The 20,559-nt window shown below is 38.5% G+C and overlaps 1 protein-coding gene across 4 annotated transcripts in view; it reads left to right on the plus strand.

Annotated features, from left to right (window-relative positions):
• LOC109971757 (inactive dipeptidyl peptidase 10-like) overlaps positions 1-20,559 on the plus strand; it is a 78,732-nt gene that overhangs the window by 49,202 nt on the left and 8,971 nt on the right. For 3 of the 4 annotated variants that reach the window (XM_020620205.1, XM_020620204.1, XM_020620206.1), the window contains exons 2-16: positions 1,089-1,200; positions 2,986-3,081; positions 6,923-7,017; positions 7,280-7,354; positions 13,335-13,387; positions 13,615-13,696; positions 15,056-15,176; positions 15,600-15,754; positions 16,945-17,042; positions 17,156-17,279; positions 17,364-17,402; positions 17,981-18,088; positions 18,507-18,598; positions 18,676-18,723; positions 19,510-19,631. In XM_020620205.1, the coding sequence (XP_020475861.1) occupies positions 1,089-1,200; positions 2,986-3,081; positions 6,923-7,017; positions 7,280-7,354; positions 13,335-13,387; positions 13,615-13,696; positions 15,056-15,176; positions 15,600-15,754; positions 16,945-17,042; positions 17,156-17,279; positions 17,364-17,402; positions 17,981-18,088; positions 18,507-18,598; positions 18,676-18,723; positions 19,510-19,631 (1,420 nt within the window). The remainder of the gene's footprint in view (positions 1-1,088; positions 1,201-2,985; positions 3,082-6,922; positions 7,018-7,279; positions 7,355-13,334; positions 13,388-13,614; positions 13,697-15,055; positions 15,177-15,599; positions 15,755-16,944; positions 17,043-17,155; positions 17,280-17,363; positions 17,403-17,980; positions 18,089-18,506; positions 18,599-18,675; positions 18,724-19,509; positions 19,632-20,559) is intronic. The other variant, XM_020620207.1, reaches the window with a different exon arrangement.

Below are 20,559 nucleotides of genomic sequence, written 5' to 3' on the forward strand. Positions count from 1 at the left end.
ATTTATTTATATATATATATATTTATTTTTATCTTTTTTTTTTTTTGGATATTCATACAGGAACAGGACATTTGTGCACTGAACTCTTGACATATAGTCAGGGCCCTAAGTCTTTGGACACACTTTGTATCTTCCCTGGTGCTGCTTTTCCAGGTCTTTATTGCAGCCACTACCAGCCTTGTTGTGGGGCCATTCTGCCTTTAGACTGGTCTTCATTAAGTGGACTATATTTTCTTATAGCAACTTAAACTGTAGTACTTTAATGATGCCCCAAGGGACAATTTGTAGCCTCCTTGTGCCCTCAGATTTCAGCATGGGCTCAATAAACCCCTGCAGTGCCTCTTGAGCATGGATGCCAGATATTTCATCTTGCTCAAGAACACTTTAGCAGCCTGCTGCACTGGAGGAAGGCAAGTTTATTTTATATTATATGCATTTGTAATTCAGTGCTTCAAATAAATCACCCATACAGTTTCTAAAAACATTAAAATACTAATTATAAAATAGAAGATAGATAATATATGTGAGAAAAAGTGTAAAATAAAACAAAATTAGAATAAACTTTAATAAAATCACTGATACATTTAATAAAAGTAGTAAAAGACATTTAATTTTAAAAATGGCTGGAGAATAGCATAGAGGTCTGAGATTTTTGGTTCTCTACCTTCACCCTCAGTGCTGTCAACTCCTTCACAAGCGCCCTTATTCATCTCTTCCTCTCTGCTGTAGAGGTTGATACAGTCTTAATGTGTCTGCTGAGCTGAGTGGATGTGATCTTTAGTTTGATGTTTTCAATTGTTTGGTGGTAAAAATATGCAAAGTCATTGCATTTTTTAAGTGATAGGAACTCGAGGAGTGGTTGAAGTCAGGGATTTGATAATCTATCAGCAGTGGCAAATAACAAGTGTTTAGTATCATTAATAGAAATATTAATAGAGAGATGGGACTACTTTGAAACATGCTCGATACTTCACAGACATTACTCAGTATATTATGTTTTTGCCCACTATATTAAATGTGTGTCGATAGTTTGGGGTATTATTTACACACTTCATTACTATTGACGTGACTTGTTTCTCCTGCTATAGGACATAGGACCTACTGGAACAGATAGAAACTGGAAGGGCATTGGCATCTCTCTGCTGGTTATTTTGGTTCTGCTCTCACTCATTGGACTACCCATTATTCTCTTGTCAAAAGGTGAGGTACTCTATAGTTCCTTGTTTGTTCTAATGATTTAGTGTCTCTTGACTGCATTTCTGCCCGTCTACTCCCTGGCTGTATTGTTTCTGTGTGTTTTAACAGTCTGATCTTATTCCTGTTATTTAGAGAGTCTTCCTGTGTGTCCTTATACTGTAGCTGAAGGTTTTCCATTTTGTGCAATGTTCCCCTTCGTCTGAGTTCTCATCTTATGTTTTTCTATTTTTTTTTTTTTGTTGAGTTTTTTTTTTGTCTATTTAATGTACTTGCTGTTGCTATATACTATTTTGTCATGGTGTTGTTCTGTTGCTCCAGCTTCAGCCTGTATCAAAGCCTTACCGTACCAGTTACTACTAAATGTTTCCTGAGTCTGCATCTGGGTCCTGTGCACAACCTCGACACAAAAACAAGTTGACTTTAGAAAAATTCACACCACCATCAACCGATCCAGTCATTTCCACTGGGTATTGCAGCAAGATTCGGGCCTAAAGGGTATAGCTAACAACCTTTAGCAATAGCATTTTCTCCCACAAACAATTAAAACTCGCCTACCCAGTGTATGGATTGTGTGAGGAAACCTGAGCAGTTTGAAAACCCATGCAGACACCTCACTGAGATATTTGTCTTTATTTAAATGAATATGTCACTCACTGCTGAGTATTTGCACTCCACAGCTCCCACGTAGCATATATTCTCTCTGCATTATATTATGTTCTTGTTGTATTTTTATTGTGCTTCTTTCACTTGCTGCTTTAAAGTGCCTTAGATTTGTGTTATTGCTCATCTACTTTATATTTCACTTGTATTATGTGGCATTCATGTGGATGGCAAAGTAAGACTTTTATTGTACAGGAAAACATGTTTCCTAACTGTGCATATCACAATGAAACACTTTGACCTTGACCTATGTGCACTCAGTCATGTTTTGGTACATTGGTAGCATGTCAATATTGCAGATACTGTCAGTAATGGTAAAAGTCTGGGCACCTATAAAGTTTCAATTAAATGAAAGAACATGAAACTCTCCATCCTATTTTTATTTATACATGTACTGTACATAATATTCCTTATCAACTTTGGACACTAAACAAGACATTGGTAGCACCACCAGCACTATATTGTACAGTGAATCCTGAACAACCAGATGTTGATACCATGTGGACTTTATAATACAGGAGTGAGATATACTTCCTTAGCAAGGAAACTGTATGAAAGCAGAATTTGTGAAAATGGAAGAAATTACTTCAGCAATTTCCTAACTGGTTATTCCTGTATCTGTCATTAGTTTTGTCTATACTAGTATCGGTATCCTTTCACAATTTGCATGGACACTACAAACCCTCCGGTTTGTTCTGCCTTAATTAGCATTTTTATTGCCAAGTTTCATTATTGAGCACTGAATATACTCATGCATGTAATCACAGACGCTGCTGAATCAAGTCATGTTATAATTGTTTACTGTGAAGATATGAGGGGTAATGAAGAAAGTGGAGAAGGAACTGTTTAAGATGACACCTGGAAGGGATATATTCCAGAATTGTCATTAATTGTAACTCCCACTTTTCAATTCCTCACGCAGCTTTGTGCAGGTGTATTAATATATCTTTACATAATACTGCTTTATCTTTTCTGTGTTTGTACAGTATGTGTAGAAGTTTACTAGAGGTTTGTACTTTTGATTTGTCATGTGATACCAAATTGACAAAAAAAATAGATTGTTTTTCCTTTTTCTAACATCTGGCTGGTTGTTTTTGGTATATTAAATACATTTTTTTCTTTATGTAGATGATGGTGGTAGATCCTTCGGTTCACAGTTGACACTGGATGACCTCTTTCAAAGAAACTTCCAAGTACATGACCCTGATGCAAAGTGGATCAGTGGTAAGTGTCAGAAACCTGAATTCAAGTAGCTTCAAAGTCTGCAAATAATTCTGAGATTATGTGAAAAGTTGCCCATCATATGTACTTGGTAGGCACTGCTAGGTAGTTTATGTCTGACAAATGTGCCAAACCCCAAATTACATTCAATCACAACACTTTACCTTTACGCACATGACAACTGTGGTATGTCTGTGGTTTGGGAATAGTCTGATCATGGCAAATAAAACTATGGTTATGATACGGTAGTCCTTAAGTATGTGCAACACTTGAAGATTAAAACATATCGTTTTGTTTAATGTTTTTAATTATATGGGAAAGGCATTTTATTTCTACTTTTGACAGCAATAAAGTTTTTGAAAACATCTAAAGCTTTAAATGAGATACAATAAAAGTTTGGTCACCTCATCTGTTTGTTTTGAGGCGCGAGACTGAATGTACACACCATGTAATCACAGACACTGTCTGAGGTGAAGCAACACACTATAATTGTTTACTTTTTGTCAGACTGCTGTTTTGGGATAGTAGAACCATATCTGAATATAAAGCTCATCTCATTGTTGTTAAAGGTAGCTGTGAAGTCTACAGTAACCTTGCAACAAATAAAAAATGCAATGGTAGTGTCTTACTAAATTATCACATTAATCTCTAAGTTCCATGCTGCAAGCAGTGATTATTTTACTGCTTCAGATTTAATAAACAGAAAAACAAGATGAATTTCAATGGCATTGATTTGTCATTTAGATTAGCAGAGCATTTGAGCTTGCTGGTCATCCTCAGACAACTATGATGTATAAGTAATAAAAAATGTGCATGTTCACTGTGTTCTATATACTGTACATGTAAGATTTATTTTCAGGCCCCACTGACTTTTTTTTATTTATTATGCCAACCTTTCTAATGTATTCTGTGGAAAAAAAGGCAGTTGAAAATTTGTTAATAAGTTTATTTCTGAGTCTGTATCCACAGTCTTAAACAACCCATCTTCTGTTACTTGATGTGATATTTTCATCACGTATTCCTCCTTCAGAGATAATATGTTTGCCAAGACAAAAAAGGGGGAAGAAGCCTCAAGTTCACTGTCATATTTCCATTTAACCAAGGAAGCCTTAAGGTACACTTGACGACAACTAATCACAATGAAGAAAACATTCTTCAGGCACAGCAAGGATTAAAGTTATATTACAAGCCCTTATTTAGTCTTGTATAGTAAAAACAGACAAGTTTCAACTTCAGTGGGTCATTATTAGGGCAGAAACGGTAAAAACAAATTGTCAGGGTCGATGGGTCCATGGGAAACTAAAACAGAGGAGGACTCAGAAGGCAAGGCTCTAAGTGTGGACAGATGATTTATTAGAGTAATTGATATTCAGGCAAAGGATGACCAAGACCAGAGGAGAGATTCGGGACCCCAGGAAAACCAGAGACACACTGGGCAGGTGCTAGATGTAGGAGTTTGAGGCTGGCAGGCGGGCACCACCTCACGGGTGGCTAGCTGAGTCAGACAGGAGGGCAGGTTAGACTGGCTGTGGAGTCGGGAGGGACAGGTGAGGTAGTTGGGGCTGTTGTTGTTGCTGGAGACCCAGGAGGATCCAGGTGATTTGAGCAGGGAGGAGAAGCACAGACATAGATACGAAGTCTGGAACCCCCAGATAGTGAACTGGGCAGGTAGGACAACCGCGTTTCTGACAGCCAGGAGTTAGCAGGCGAGTAGCCGGTCAGGTATGGCAACAGCATCACTAACTGGTTGGGACCTCACAGGGAAGTAGGGTAGGACAGGAGTGGCGATGGCTTCACTGTGGAATCGGCAACAGACAGGTAAGTGAAAACGGGATTAAAGTTCAATCTCTGGAGAAAGAGGTTATCTTCTTAGATGGTGAAGTAGGGCCAAAGACATCTTGGCAAAACCCGTAGTTTCTCCCTGCTGGTTAAGTAGGTCCTAGCTGGTGAGTTCATCAGCCATAGTTGTGCCAACAACACCCAAACCAGCTTGCCAGGAGGAGAGAAAGTGAGGGAGAGAGAGAGAGAAAGCGAGCTGCCGTTTACACCTGATGCTTATAGATAATGTGACTAAACTCTGATCTGGACAGGCCATAATACAGTACCGTAAGCTCTCACCTCTCAACTCAACTTTATTTATATAGCGCTTTACCACAGCACAGCTGACCAAAGCGCTTAACATACCATACAAATCTAAAATCATCACATAAAAAACTATAAAGAATAAAACAAACACTCTAACACTACAGACAGAGTCTCATTCCTGGCCAAACGCCAATGAATACAAGTAGGTCTTCAAATAAGACTTAAAAATATACGAGGGGGCCTGCCTAATATAAAGAGGCAAAGCATTCCACAGGTTTGGACCCACCACAGCAAAGGCTCTATCCCCCCTAGTTTTACGCCTAGCCCTCGGTGCCTCCAGAAGAAGCTGATCAGCTGATCTAAGGCACCGCGACGGATTATACGGACGCAAAAGTTCCAAGGCTTAGCTGGCTTTCATTTAACTACTTTAGTGTATTTCTTAATGGTCCTTCTTTATTCCAATGCCCAAAATCAGGTTATACATGTGCTCACAGAAACATCTCAAGAGACATGGTACTGTAAAAATCACGTTACACTCTAATGTTTCAGGTGGTGCACTGTACTGTTGGTTGTATATGCACATTTTAGTAGCATCTACTGAATAACCCAATGTCCTGTTTTATCACCACCCATCATGAGTGTTCACATGTAGGATCACACAGTCAGCAGTTGGAAATATCACCATCTAAATATTTTCTTAGTGTATCTTTAGAAACTCACATAAGAGACTCCTTTCTTAAAACACATCCAGTATCACTGTTGGCAACGAGACTGTCCTCTTCATTTAGCTGTCTCTGGTGGATGGCAGAAGTCCGACTGTTATGTAGCACTGGTACTGTCACGCTGTCTGAGCCTTCCTTCTTCCTCAAAGAACTGCTGTAGTTGGCTCCTCTCTGTCACGCTTAGTTTTCCACAGCTAAAAGTTTGACTCTCACATTTCCAGTCTCACACACCTGGGAACAAAAGTCCTTCAGTCATCTTAGAAAAGTTTCCTTTTATGTTTTATTGTATAATAGTTTCCCCTGAAGGGTTGACTTTTATAAAAAAAAAAAAAACTCTTTTTTTATAATGCTGTTGTTGAAAGAAATAAATGGCACTGAAAAGTCTCAATGAAAACTTTACTACCTTTGTGAAATGTAGCTTTGCTTCTGTCAGCCTTGTATTTGTTGAAGGAATAGTTATGGATTTTCTTGTGAGACAAGTAGAAATTTGCACTGCTGATTCATTCAGTACTTTAGTATTTGATAATAGAGCAGATAGTCCTCCATCAAAGATCACAGCTGCCTTTTAGGTTTAAGTTTTTATTAATTAGAATTGAGGCACCTCACTGCCTGCTATTGTATGTTGATGAGAATAGTTTATTATATTGTTTACATGTGAGATTTTGCAGTTCAGGATTTGTTAAGTGAGTTTCCTGTAAGAAGCATCTGCCTTTAATTTCTTCAGATGGTTAATGACTTTAATTCTTTTGGCCTGGGTCTGGAAGCTTCACACATTCCATGACACAAATTTAAGTGACTGTTTGTTAAATATGTCTGCACTATCTAAATTTAAGGAAGGTGACTGCAGTCCAGACTGCTTGTCGCGTGAAGAGACAGCTGTACTTTGACCTCTCTTGTCAAGATAGATCAAATTCAGTTATGTTTTTTGGTTTAGGAACTCAAAGGAAAACATCGGTCACAAATTTAATGACTTAGCTTCTTTAAATACATTTTTTTCTATTCATACAGAGCTTTGAACTTGCATATTTTTGTCCTAGGGGATGAGGTCATCTTTCAGAACTGGGATGGAGATGTTTTGAAAGTTAATGCACACAACAATGAAACTGAACTTCTTCTGAAAAACTCAACGTTTGTAAGTAAGCCAATAGTTTGCCAAAGATTTGCCTCATTATCACAATGGCAAACCTTTGGCAGATATTCTGACCTTCTAAAGTGAACTCGCTAACTTTTAACACTGATGGTTTGATCTCAGGTTGTCAGGCAGATTTCAGGGCTCCGACAAAACACAGATGATTTGACAAGAGCATATGATATATTCTTAGTTATAGAGAGTTGAATGAAAAAAGGATTTGTTGTGGGGAAACAAATCTCATCCATTTCTTGTTCTTCCATAGGCAACTTTTAAAGCTTCAAAGTTTGCCGTTTCTCCAGATCAGAACTTTGTTCTTCTGGGATATGATGTCAAGCAGGTGAGAACCTCAGAATATTCTGTTTGCATATATTCTGACACTGGTGTTTGAGTTTGGGCTGAGGTTTACAGTTCATGATGGAGATGTGGCCAACATGGAGGCATCATCATGTGTTTGTGAGAATAAAACATGAAGTGCTTACAATCCCATACTACAACAACCCAGTGTGCTATTAAACTTTAAAACAATGAAGCTTTACAACCATTGTTAATCAAACATTTCAAGGGCACTGATTTTCAAAGAATATTGCAAGTTTCTGTCTCCCTATTTCAGTGACTGGGGGTGTTTGTATTCCTGATGTATCAGCATTGCATCAGACCCTCCCTGTATTTCCTCCACAGGCTACAGTGTGTGAAGAAAGTAAAATCACTGAATTGTTCAATAACAACAACACAGTTTTTTGACCTCTATATACCTCATGGAGCCTATTTGGAAAATATTTCTCTAAATTTCATCTTTTTTAGAACGCAAAATAATGTCCTAATATACGGTACCTAGACATTATAATGTTTAGTAAGCGTTACTCAGACAGGAGTAAATGGTACTTATGTTGGAGACTAACAACGTAACGACAGATTTGGTTCTCTAGCAAGCATTTAAAGAAGGATAATCGTGTGGAACTGACTCAAAAAACAGTGTGTGTTCATGCAGTAAAGGAACATGACAACCAGTGCAACAGTGTGGCTCACCGATGTGACCAACAACAGAGCTCTATGGCACAGAGGAGTAGGTCATATCAGGCTTTAGACAGACACCATATCTGTTAGTATCCTACCTGGGCCACTGTTAGTTTTTCCATGGGACTTGCTGACAATAAGAAAAGATAGTATTGTGTGTCAGCACATATTTAACATCATCAATAGCCTGTGTACATGTTCTTAAACAAATGTTCTTTCTTAATGAATTTATGTATATAACAATAATCACTTAACACAATCACTGTGAAGTCTTGTAAATCTTGGGTTTAGCATTTTCTGATGAAGGATCCTCTAATTAATTGCTGATACTGAAGTCTCTGTGGCATTTATTGAACAGGAATACAATGAAATTTAACACTGAGTTTTGTATTTTCTCTTTTCATACAAAATGTGTCTGGCTTAGTGTAAATTTTCTTAAACACAATGCATCTACAGGAAGTACTATAGATGCCAGAACTCAGAATAGCATGATTTCTGCTTGCCAGTATGACAGCTGCTATCAGTTGCAGGACCTTGATACACCTGATGCTTCGTTAGTCTGAAACACATTTGTTTTTTGTATAATTTCTTCTCATAGTAACCGCAGAATTTTTAGATCAGCTTGTCAAATAAAACCCAAGTTTGGTTTCTGAACCAAGCTGTTTCTTCTGTGTAACATAACCGCATTTCTCAGTCTGTTCCTGCAAATAGCAATGGTGCGATGGTTAAGCACTTATAGTGAAAATACATCTGTCCATTTAGTGTAACAAAAGGCAAACAAACTATGTAGAGATGTTAAATGGCACTGAGTGTGTTAGATGTTTACCACTAATGGTGAAAATACACCTCAGTGTAGTGTAAAAAACTTTAATGGACAACTAGATGTTAGCGGCGTGTATGTGCGACAAAGTTTTTTATCCGTTCAATCTACACTGACGGAGACGTATCGTCAGAACAGCTATCTGTCGGCAGGAAGACGGCTGACAGCAGTACTAGACAAAAAGCTTAGGTTGGAGCAGACAAACCAATTCATTCTTTTTCTTTTTACATATGTATTTTGGTTTTGTAAAGTGGATAAGAAAAACCCTTCAAACTCTTTAGATATGAGGTATCTCTTAGCCACATGCACATCCCATTGTGATATTGAGAGAACCAGAGTTTGACTGAGAGCCAGAGAAACTTTCACTTTTAATTTCTGATGACATTCCCACATCATTAGATCCCTGAATTAGTCCTCAGTGATGCTGATGGGGATTGTATTATGGTAAAAAATGTTCAAATTTCTTGATTGCCAAAACAGTAAATCAATTCTGTCATTTCCTAGTTGAGGATCGGTGCAAAATGGCAATATAACAAAACAGAGCTTTGTGTTGTGGCCCGTGGTGTTTATGAAGAGCTGATGATGGAACGGATGGTTGTGTGTATTTGCTGAGGAAATGCTCAGTCATGATTACTGGAACGATCAGCTTCGTACAGACTAATTGCTCAACTGCTGATCCACAGCACTTTACATTTCCACTGTTTCAGCTCTTCCAGTGTTGTTAGAAGATTCTGCCAACAGAATGTTCTTCTTTGAGTCTCTGCAGACAGATGCAATGCAAATGACTGTAATAAATCATTTATGGACAATACACTTTTGCTGTGTAATGTTTTTGAACATGAATTTCATATTCTTACCTGAAACGGGGCACCAAGTTTATTTACAGCGAACTAATCGAAAATGTGTAATTATTATGAGTCATTAATTACAAATATCAGGTGATGTTCCAATCTTTAGAATGGAATAATTAGTCAAAGTGTTTATTTGTCATATGCACAGTTAGGAAACGTGTTTCCCTCTACAATGAAATTCTTACTTTGCCGTCCACATGAATGCCACAAAATACAAATGAAATATAAAGTAGATAAATAAGTAACACAAAATCATTTAATCAGCAATTACACTTAACACATCAGTTTACAAAACCAGTTTAAGATGTCAATCTCTGAATCAGTGAAGGAATGAATTCTCTAAACACTGACTGCTAAAATAGACGACATGGCCTTGGGTTTTATAAATGTTATTAACTAATGTACAACTGCATTAGTACACTAAACATTATGACCAACTCCTTAAATCATTCATCAAGCCATCTCTGATTGGTTTGTCATTCCATAGTAACTGCTCACATTTTTGTGTGGACTACTGTAAAATGGTATATAACATTTGAATAAAGTAGTGAAACAACAGATTCTCAGTGATGTTTACTGAAATTCAAACTAGGTCCTTGCAATAAGAAAGTTACTCTGGCTACACATAAAAAAGTACTAACAAACTGTTATGTTCACATTTATTATTCCAACACTGCAGCTGTACTGTAGGTTAACACATTATACAAAATAATCACTATTCTCAAATCCTATATCACGCCTATCAGGAACTCTTTCTGTCCTTTGTGTTAACCTCATTGCAGCTGATCTATGTGATCCATCCATGCAGCAGAGATTAAGGACTGTGGCCTCTCAGGTGTGGATTTAAAGATAGAAAGTGGCTGTGCACACAATCCTAGAAAACTCATTAAGATAGCAGCATGGTGAGGGTATTTGTTAGCTACCATGTGTAAGAGAAAGAGGCACCTTAAAAGATCCCAAGGGGCTTTTATTGTGATTACAGAGAAAAAGTTATTATCCTTATTGTTCTTTGTAGCATGAAAATGTGCAAAAAGTTAACACTCAAGTTGACTAAAGTGAAACGCTGTTGTCTAGTTGGTGGTTTTATGTTGAATGATCGTGATAAAGTGCCAGTCTGGAGCTGCTTTGCATGTACATGACTTATTTTATGATTATCAGTTTAACAGTTTATTTAGTTTAACAGTTTAAAGGCCAAAACCAACAATATAGCCCCTTTTACAGAGTGATCGTGGAAAACTGCTTACGTTTTGACCCTCCTTCGAGATGTTTTTTTATTTTTATTTTAGCCCTTTTACGCTGGACTTAAAAAAGCAACATGCTGCTCCTGTGTTCCTTTTACACAGATGCTGGAATCCTGCTACTAGAGGCATGATGCTGACGTCTGATGGACCATTGTACTTTGTAGCCAATTTGAAAATGAAGCAACAGGACTGTTAAAGATGTTGTTTGATATATTTATCACTGGAAATCTGGAATTACAGTAGCCTACTATATGTGCAACCAGTTTCAGAATTTGCCAAAATAGTGCCCTCCAAAGTCTCTTGTTCTGGTGTCACCCATGAGAAGTTTCTATATAATTAGACTCTGCTGCTACATGAAAGTGATGTTTGTTGTCAGTGTTCACTTTGATCATAAGGTTTTCATTCACTATGGTAATAAGACAGAAAAGTACAAAAAGCAACATGTTAATGCTGTGTGGTTACAAATAGCCATATCAGAGCTTTAAATCAACATTAAGATGAAATAACCGCTACTAATTATGTACAGGTTGAGTCTCATAAATGTCCCCTTACTTCTAGTGTCTGCTCTGATCTCAGCTCCTCACCTCAGTTTCATTCTGACTTCATATATATATCTATAATAGTAAGAGTACAATGAAATAGGGTTCAGTGTCGGCCACAATGTGCACCTGCGCTATACTTTTCTTTACAGTTCCTCTTGGTGTCTGTTAGAAAAAACAGATGGCCAGCTGTGTCGTCGTTAAGCTGGAGAAACTGCATGAGATGATTGTTTTATGCAAGTAGCTCTAACAGGAAATTGAACACTCTTCATTTATCACACCGGAAGTCTATTACTATATTTGTGTCCAGTAACTGTGAAATGTCTTGCTGCGACTTACACCACATGTCCTCCTCACTGCTCCATCCTATACTTTGATGGCCACGGGAATGCCTCGGCATTGGTGAACTAAGCAGGCTTGATAATGGGCTCTGTGTGCTTGATGGAATTGAGGAAGCACAGTTTAAAGATGCTGTTTCCTCCTGAGATGGACGGAGCAGATGTGTTCATCATCGAGGTGACGGTCCTAATCTATAGAGAGTAATGGCCTGCCCCCTCACCACTGTTTCCAGTTGTCTTATGGATTTATCACAGTCACGTTCTCTCTCTCTGCACTACACTGCAGCATCGGAGGTTTCCATACATCTTAGTCTGGCTTCCTTTTATTTGGTCAGCAGCCTTCAGTGCACATTATAAAGTGCATCTTCATGCCTTCAAGTGGTGTCTTTACAACATACAATTACTGAAGTGCTGATTATTGTAGGCTTTGAAAGAGGATCCATTTTTAACAATTGTGAAATGAATGTTAATGAAGTTGAATTATGAAAGTAAGTAGAGTATCAATTAACCCACTTATCACTGTACAAAAGCATTCAGGTGTGTTGATCTCTCAAAGTAAACAGAAATGCGTTCGATTAGCCACAGTCGTCTTTGCAAATATTTTACATAGTCAGTTAAAATGTCTTCCAGACCAATCAGTTGTTTGTTGGTGTCTTTGTTTTATCTGTTTGTGACACGCTCAGTGATAAACCCCTACAAGCTCCTTTGACTAGAGTGTTAATTAGTGACTATTTTGTTTTGTTTTTTTTTTGTTTTTTTATCTACTTTTTAAAATTTTGTAAACTGTTGTCTGAGAATGTATTAAAGAATTTTGGATGGACACTCTTCAGTTCTTAATATTACAGCAGGATGGATCTGTGTGTGCATTTCTTCTGTGTAAAAAGTGATTAAAGGCTTTAAAAAAGAAGAAACAAAAAGTTTGGGGGAACAAGAACTAAAATGTAATTTGTTAAATGTATTTGAATCAAACCTATTTTTGCTGAACCCTAAACAGCACTATGTAAATGATGCTGCTTCATAGTGTCATCACTGCTACACTAATGACAAGGTAATGGGTGACTTCAGGTTTGTTTTCACAGTAATATTGCTGAAAACAGTTGCTTTTTTAAAAGATAGATCCCAAATATAATAGTCTGTGCAGATTCTCAGTCATCCAGTTCATAGTAAGCTGGAAAAAAAAACCAACTGGACTAGGTTTTTAGGTCGAAGACGCTTCACCTCTCATCCAAGAGGCTTCATCAGTTCTGACTGACTGGTGTTGAGTCGGACATATTTATCCCCCTTGGTGGTGTTTCAGTCCTTTGAAGGCCAACAATGTCCCCTAACGACTGAGTCATTATAGCCCAGTATTGATGAGAGTCGTTACCTGTCTTTGAACCCTCACCTGTGGACTGACGCCTATTGTCCTGGTGGGCATGTTTGGGCAGAGATCTCAAAATAGAGTTGTCATCCATCTACAACTCTGTACAAAGGCCTGCTCATGATAATGTTGAACTTTTGTGATTGGGTTTTAGGTTTACCAACACTCATTTTTGGCATCGTACCTGGTCTACAACCTGTATACAAGGTGAGAAACCAACAAATGTAACCTAAACTTTGACCTTGCATAACGAATTCATTTTGTTTTTTTATTTTATGGCAATAGGTTCACTAACTTAGGGCCAAAAATTCCTGTTTTAACTCATCTTAAAGAGAATTTTTATACTTTAAGAATTAAAAACTCATGCAACTGTTTGCTGATTTGGTGCATATTGGCTCATGTGTGTTATATGTTCTTACATTTCCTCTTGTCAGAGAGGTGCAGGAGCTGAATCCTCCAGAGGTGTCAGACTCAGTTCTCCAGTTTGCCTCATGGGGTGCACATGGTCAACAGCTGGTGAGCAGTCCACAGGTTCAAATAAAGCAGATACAGTCTAAAAGCAGTGGCGCAATTGATCAATCGTCCATTATTCACTCAGTGACGTAATGTAGATTTTTTTAAAATAAATATTTTTTCCTTATTCAAGCAAGTCAAACAGCAACAGCTACGGGCCAAATACCACAAGAGTTCTGGTTCTTTCCAGGTTGATGCTATATTGGTGCTGTATGATCCAAATACTGTGATTTCAATAAATACTGTTTTTCCTGCAGCACTGGGTTGAGCAAAAGCATGTATAGTATTCATGGAAGAAGTCACACAGTGATAAAATCCAGCTCTGGACTGAGCTGTAATGCAGGAGAAAGTCCAGGAGAAACGCTTTACTCACATGGAACACGATTTGAGTCACAGCGGAAGCTTTTCTGCTGAGCGCTCTGAATGAAGAAACAATGTTATACAGACATGTGACACTAGTTGCAGCCTGAAGCCACTGCAATAAGTATTTAATTTTGACTGAAAATTAGGAAGCATTGTTGTTTGCACAAAGGTGAAAATGTTTTTTCTTTGTATGCCTCATTTCATTCATAGAATCCTCTGTGCTCTGAGGTGAAGGCCGATCACCCTTTAAATAAAAACACTGTTTCCGACTCCAGAGGAAAGACAGTGTCTCGTTAAAGTAAACATTTATTTATATAGCCAGCAACAGCTACACTAATCAAGCTGTTGCTAGAAGACATCTTGTTTGGGCGACCACAGCGCTCTGTGTGAGTAATGCCTCCACTGTGCAGGGTATTATGCGCCGAATAATCACTCTATTATTTTCTCCAGTGCAGACAAGGAAAGTAATTAACCATTTGATAGCATATTTATCTCATTTCCTCAGCATTTATACCTGCCCTCAGTGGAGCCTGTTCTCCCAGCGGCCCTGTAGCAGTGTTTCAACGCACTAATGACACAGTAGATGTCATTACTCATGAGCTCTTCCTGCATATTTGTCTGTTATCACTTGACAGGAGTGACATGAGCCACTCTCTGGATATGTTTTTATCAGTGAGCGTGCTCCCTTTGTGTGATCAGTTCAATTTGCTCAACAGAATTGTTCTATCACCTCAGTCCTGCAATGAAAGGATTTAAAATCTTCTGTGTAACATCTTTAAATTCATTTAATCAAACCCAGTGGAAACATAAAACCAAATTGATATTATCATCCCATCTCTCTTGCATGTTCCATTTGCAAGTATGCATTGCAATGTGCAGGTGTGTTTGTACTGCAAGCTGTGCATGTTTGTGAATACCTAATATACATTAGAATACAGTTCTTATTGACATTTTTTGATTTTCTTCCAAATTAAAACTTATTTTCTCCATGTCACACAGATATATATATTTGAAAACAACATTTACTACCAAGCAGATGTTCAGAGCAGCTCGTGGAGACTCACGTCTTCTGGACAGGAGGGGATCATCTTCAATGGCATCGCAGACTGGCTCTATGAGGGTAATGCCCTCAAATCACTCACTGCTCACTCATAAAGCTCTTTTTCTGTGAAGGCAAGGTAATAACCTAGATTTAAAAAAAATTACACATCTCTGAACACCTGTACTTTTTAATATCAGAGAAATCAGAATGATAAACTTGTGATTTAAATAATTTTATTAATTTTAAACTGGGTAGGTTTTTCATTGCTCTTGTTTTTTAATCTTTCTTATTTAAATTATAAGATGTTAGTGCTCAAAAAGGTGTTGCTCAGGATCAGCATTGTTGTCAACTCAGATCTCTTAATGTATTTTACACTTATTAAATAATGGCTTACAAAACCGACAGGACCATTTCCCTTGTGTCTGCTGTCTTGGATGAACACATAGCTAGCCCCACTCTCCTGGCTCAGATTTTCTTATTTGTCTTCTACTGGTTTTCCAGAGGAGGTGCTGCGCACTCAGGTGGCCCACTGGTGGTCACCTGATGGCTCCAGACTGGCCTACCTCACCATCAACGACTCCCTGGTCCCTAACATGCTCCTGCCCCACTTCACAGGATCACTCTACCCCAGAGGCAAGGAGTACCCTTACCCAAAGGTCAGGCCCAGGTGTCTCTGTATCAGTAGCACAGCCCTAGAAATAATCAAATCTAACTGAAATCCGACTGCCCCCGACATCCTATTTGATACCATACAACAGCTCTTACACCCTGAATTCTGTAACCTACCCACTGTAGCTGTCTTTACTACAGCTTCATTGTATCTTATGAATAATACAACTGCAAGATCATTGCTTTATCTTATCCATGAAGGTTAGTGGATCCTGTTCTTGTTTAATTTATGTTAACGTGGACTTGCTCCCTTATACGTGCTAAGACTAAGGATTGGTGTAACTGGGAGGGAAGAGAATGTGATATGCTTCAAGTTAACACACCTCCCATCCCTTTGTGAAAGTTTAGCGTATGAAATGCCTCTGAGATGGGAGGCGGATTGTGGAAAAGTGGTGGAATGAGGGTCATAAGGTACAGGTCAATCTCATTTGTAGTTCAGACCCACAGACGGTGGATAGGGTTTCATAGGAAGGCTTCTCATCAATGAAACACTGCACTTGTTCCTACTGTAGCTTTGTGAAAACTGCACACACACGATGATTCTCTTGCTTATATCTTTGAGTTAGGTCAGTGTTGTAATATTGTGGAACTAAGCAAAGCAGAGATGTAATTGCTTCTCCTTTCTTTTGTCTGTGAGGGAGCTTTGTAGGTCTCATGTGCCTGAGCTTAGGAAAGCAGATGCATGTCATTCACAGTGACAAGCTGTGCCATGTTCCCATCTGCTGGCCTGCTCCAGATTGTTGAGCTCATAGAGAAATTTGCAAACAACAAGGGACTTCATTTAACTGTGCAACTGCAACAACTTTTGCAAAGTGGCAGGCCTTGGCAATAGGTGTGCAAAAGGACTGATTGGAGGTGAATATAGATCAGAAGGTGTCTTTTCATCCTGATGGCAATAATTACATTAAATGCACTGACTGCATAAAGAAAACAAAAGTCATCTCTTGCAGCAGCAGGGCTGAAAAAAGCCTGACCAATAATTTTACTCAGCACAAGTGAAACCATTGTATGGCCTGCCTGTCTGCCAACCTACTTCATACTTGTGCACACCCTGCCCTTGCACAAGCCAATAATCTCCCACAAGGCATTGCAGCTGCAGGCAGAAGTTGTGTGCAGCACATAAAATTTGATTTGGCCTGTGAATGGAATTTTGCAGTTATGCATGTTTTTTGTCTAGATGGGTCAGATCAATCCCACTGTCAGACTGTATGTTGTCACTCTGGATGGCAGCTCCTTAACAACTGAGCTGGGACCTCCTGACAGTTTTGAAAACAGGTACATTTTAAACAGATTTAAAACAATAAATGATGATATCATAATAATAACATCTCACTGACCCAGGCTGCTTCTATTATTTATCTGCTCTCTGTTTTCTCTGATTTTACTAGCAAGTACTACGTCACCATGGTGAAATGGGTGACACAGGAGAGGTTGAGTGTGCGCTGGGTGAACCGAGCTCAAAATATGTCAATTCTTTCACTGTGTGATGTCACCACAGGTGGCTGCACAAAGGTACAGTGAAGAACTGTGATGTTGCTAACACTTGAATCTTCTAAAATCTCCAGTAAATGTACAAACTTGATCTTTTTATTTCAGAAACATGTGATGACAACAGAGAAATGGCTTGATCGTCAGGTAAGCGCTTCACTCCAGAAGAGCTTCATTACCTTTTATATTTTAGGCAATAATAATGATTTTCTATAAAGGCTGGTAATAACACACTAGCCAAACTCAATAGTAGCCACATAGACAAAGGCAGACAAATTACTAAAAAAGAACATTCAAAACACATGGAAAGGGAGGGTGTCACATGATAGATCCTGTGTCAGGTGTACGTCTAATTCGGTCTCCACACAACATGTCCTGTCACACTCACCATCTGCTGGCACTGTACGAGCTAAGCCAGGACAGCTGGGGTGAATTTCTGCCAGATTATTTACAGTCTTGTTTACCTTACAGAAAAATAACAAATTCTAGCAGACCACCAGTGCTAGAAAACAACCTGTTGGCCTTTTGAACTTAATTGGAAACTGTTAGTTACAATATGTTACAGGAGAAACGCCTCCAGTCCATTTTTGATTGAACCTGCAGTACATTACCAAACCAGTCAACAGACATGCAGCTTGTAGTGTTGTACATGGCAACAAGACTTTATGGCAGCATGAAAATGTCTAAAAACTTGCAATATGCTTGTTGTTTGTCTAATTTTATAGAATGAGGAGCCGGTGTTTTCTAAGGATTGCAAAACATTCTTCATCACTATTCCTTTAAAACATGGTGGACGTGGGACGTTCAACCATATCACCATGATCTCCAGTCAAGTAAAACTATTACAGAAGTTTAATACAATGAATATATTTAGATAGGCACTTTCACTGTTTAAATCAAATGTTTTGTATCCGTGTGCTTTCGTCTTTTTGTTTCCTTATCTGTCCTGCCTACAGTAAGGGCCTTGTAATTATTCATACTGCTTATATGATTTCATTTTGAAGACTCAGCATTTTATATTACATCTGAACTCTATTCCTGAAACACCAGAGAATTAAGTATACATTAAGTATGAATAAATTAAAGAGACAGAGAGACAGAGATTCTGTATTGTAGATGCACAAGAGGCAGTGGTTTTAGTACCAGATTAATTCAGTTTCTGCAGAACTAATAAGTAGAACAAAGCTTTGATATGTTAACATGATTTCTCCACTCTGTATGTTGTGTTGTATTCTTTCTCATGCTTCTCAGTCTGAGGGCCAAAAGGTCAACCTCCGACACTTGACTTCAGGAAGCTGGGAAGTCTCTCAAATTCTGGCCTATGCTGAGAGCACCAATTTAGTGTACGTTTGGCACCATACGATGATATAAAGAAATAAAATTCTCATAGAACAAGTTAAATGTATACTGTATTTTTCAGTTATTTCCTAAGCACGGAGGAAGGCTCGACACAACGGCAGCTGTACAGGTACAGCACCACAAAGATTTCAGTTCAGTATAGAAGTCAAGAAAGCGCCATCATTCATTCAGGATTGGCAGTTTGACATTATAGAGAATGTGAAGGTACATCATACCGTGCTAAATGTTGGGAGGGGGTGCCATTTTGGGAGGAGGTGCTGAATTTACCAGCATACGTCCTTGTTTTGTTTGGGTAAAAAGTTGCTTTAATGGTTTAGGTCTGACTATGGTAATTCAGAATGGTTATCCTTTGCTGACTGTAGGTAACTCGTAGTGGACCTAGAGACTTCTCAGTTTACATTTAAGTTTGTGTAAGTGATATTTATTCAGAGATTCAAGTGCGCTATGCTATGCTAATATAGCCTCAAGCAGAGATGAGGAGCACGTCAAGGAGGTCTGCTGGACTCACTTCTTTCTCCACATGCCAAGATGTTTTCATTTTAAAGTTTCAAGCCTTAAGTCACATATGCAGTAGCATTCCCCAACACCTGTGAACAGACTCCGATGTTTATATCAGTGGTGTTTGTCTTTAATTAGTGGGAGGCATTCTGGTACCTTCAGATTTATGCTAAGATAACCATCTCCTGGCTGTTCATTCATATTTAGCAATCACACATCAGAGTGGTGTCAGTCTTTCTCAACAAACTCTTCAGAAAATAACTAGCCTATGTCGTTGTTGTTGTTGTTAATGTGTCTATTTCTTTGAAATTTCATTCAAGTCTAAAAAGCCAAAAGTATTTGGGTATTTCCAGTGTATCTGTAGTAGAAAACATTTTTTGTTCCTCTCCTCAAACAGGGTCTCCACTGTGGATCCATTTCATAAAGAATGCCTCACCTGCTCCCTCTTCAAATCAATGTGCACCTACTACGATGCTACCCTCAGCCCCAGCTACCAACATGTACTTCTCAAATGTAGAGGTAACACCTCAGGACCAAAACAGCAGGTTCCTTAAATCTTCCTGACACAGCAGTAACACCAAATATTGAAGAACCGCATGTGTTCAGTTGCTTTCTCACCCCATTTCACATCACTGGTTTTAACCCTGTTTACTCTTGACCTAGACACCTTTTTGGCCCTAAAATGGAGTCAGAGATACCACTGTAGCTTAATAATGATCAGTTTCTGAGGTCTTCATTTTGATCCTCTATGTTTGCTGAGGAAGTCAAAGTATCAGATGTTGTTATTAATGAAACATGAAAAACAAGCACTGCTACAATAGACATATGTACTTACATGAAATATTAACTTTTCCACTATAAAGAGTGTGAGTCTACTGTATGCACTGTAACATGTGAAGGGAAGAGCTCGCGGGGCATTGGAACTGGACTATTACATAAAAACTTAGTCACTCTTAGCACATTACAGAATGCACACAACATAAAAAAATAACCATTACCTTCATCTCTCCTAGGCTAGCATGCTGTGGTGAGCGTTTCTCAGGCTTCTCTGAAAAAGTTTTCAGACAGCTAGAGTCAGACTTGTATTACACTAATCAAGGATAAAAACATATTTCTTTTACATCTGTACAATAAAGATTATTGTTGTCAGAATTCATAGTAGAGGAGCCAGGAACAGACTCAAGACAACGAGGTAGTGGGGAGGAAAACAGGGCCTTCATGCAGACAATACATTTATCTAGGATATATAGGTGATTCGGAATGTGCAAAGACACAGGAGCACAGACTGGCTGTGTTATGTGCCGTTCGCACCCGTCAGTGAGCGAACGAGAAAGAGGCGGACCCAGGTAGCCGACTTCAAGCAAGCAGTGATTTATTATGTACAGTGATGAGGAGAAATAACAAAATGCACAGAGGGAAATAGTACGTAGTCCTGTCGATGAGTAGT

Source organism: Monopterus albus, unplaced genomic scaffold (assembly GCF_001952655.1).
Source record: "Monopterus albus unplaced genomic scaffold, M_albus_1.0 scaffold234.1, whole genome shotgun sequence".
Taxonomy (NCBI): Eukaryota; Metazoa; Chordata; class Actinopteri; order Synbranchiformes; family Synbranchidae; genus Monopterus; species Monopterus albus.